The following is a 1414-nucleotide window of genomic DNA, read 5'->3' as shown; positions in this document are numbered from 1 at the left end:
AAAAAAAAAATAGAGAATCTTCATTCAGGAACCCTTTATCATGTTAAGCAATAGTCCATGGTGTGTGACACGGGTATGTCACAGTAGACAGGAAACTTAAAGCAAGCCAAACCCATTACGTTGTTTCAAAGAGGGCCGTTTGAAAACGAACCAAAAATAAATGTTAACTCTAAATCAAAACAGCACAAATATTGGGTGGAGAGTGTGATTTTTCCCCATATTGAGTTTATTTGTCCTAAACAGTCAGTGCCAGTGTCATTAAGACTTGTAGTTAGATGTTAACCAAGTTAAGCCTTCGTACAGTCCATCACCAGTGGTTGCGCACGATGGCTGCACGTACCAATTCCTATCCCGGATGCGCGTCAGTCCCAGCTTCTCCTGGATCTCGTGTGGCTTCATGGCGTCCGGCAGGTCTTGCTTGTTGGCGAAAATCAAAATGATGGCGTCCCGCATCTCGCGGTCGTTGATGATACGGTGGAGTTCTTGCCTGGCTTCGTCAATGCGATCTCTATCAGCACAATCCACCACAAAAATTAACCCTTGCGTGCCCGTGTAGTAGTGTCGCCAGAGGGGACGGATCTTATCTTGTCCTCCCACGTCCCACACGTTGAACTTGACGTTTTTGTAGGTGACCGTTTCCACGTTGAAACCAACGGTTGGGATGGTGGTCACAGACTGGCCGAGTTTCAACTTATAAAGGATGGTGGTTTTTCCGGCGGCATCCAGTCCGAGCATCAATATTCTCATCTCTTTGTTACCAAATATCTTTGACAGCATCTTCCCCATCTTGTATACTGTTCATAAATGGTTACTTCCCTCCAAAAAGAAAAAGGTTGATATGGTAAAGGTTTGAAACGTGAGATACAAGCACTTATTCTTTAAGATTTCCTCTTGGGAATGTCAAATTTGGAAGTAAACAGAACACGTGTATAATGTTATTAGGAAACAGGGCGCAAAGTCACAGTGAATAAAATGTAGTTCCAGCCAATACTGGTCACTTGGTTGCTGATTAAACGGCGGTAAGGTTACTGAAAACTTTCAGTAGAAGTGAAAAGGTCAAAGCTCGATTTTCAGGGCTTTTGCTTCGGTTGTAGGGTGGTAACTGTTTGAAAAACGCCACCCTCGATAATACTCCACAAAAGGCGACAAATGCAGCGATTTTCCGGTGCTTTTCCTGTGTGTCAGGTAAATGCTGCGAGGCCTCTTTAAGAGCCTGCTGTCTTTCAAGACTTCCTCTTGGCGTGTGAATGTCAGTCTCGGGGGCTCTTTCACGTCCTTCCCCCAAAATGTAACCGGATAGCAGCTGAAGTCGTTCAGAGCCTCGACGGAAAAGCGTTCATTTGGCCGGCCAATGGGTCTGTCATCTGGTCCGTCTGAAGCGGAGCCGCGTCGATTTCAACCGTCCCGAATTCGA

General features: G+C 45.5%; 1 protein-coding gene across 1 annotated transcript in view; it reads right to left on the bottom strand.

Annotated features, from left to right (window-relative positions):
• The window catches only part of LOC107579188 (ADP-ribosylation factor 6), a 1837-nt gene extending 429 nt beyond the window's left edge, over positions 1 to 1408 (bottom strand). Inside the window, exon 1 of the mRNA XM_016265046.1 lies at positions 1 to 1408. This exon is cut by the window's left edge and continues 429 nt beyond it. Within this exon, the coding sequence (XP_016120532.1) occupies positions 259 to 786 (528 nt within the window). The 5' untranslated portion in view covers positions 787 to 1408 and the 3' untranslated portion in view covers positions 1 to 258.
• Between the last annotated feature and the right edge of the window lie 6 nt (positions 1409 to 1414).

Source organism: Sinocyclocheilus grahami, unplaced genomic scaffold (assembly GCF_001515645.1).
Source record: "Sinocyclocheilus grahami isolate Dianchi unplaced genomic scaffold, SAMN03320097.WGS_v1.1 scaffold15180.1, whole genome shotgun sequence".
In the NCBI taxonomy this organism is placed as follows: Eukaryota; Metazoa; Chordata; class Actinopteri; order Cypriniformes; family Cyprinidae; genus Sinocyclocheilus; species Sinocyclocheilus grahami.
Note: the sequence above shows the minus strand (reverse complement) of the source record. Positions and strands in the feature narration are given on the sequence as shown.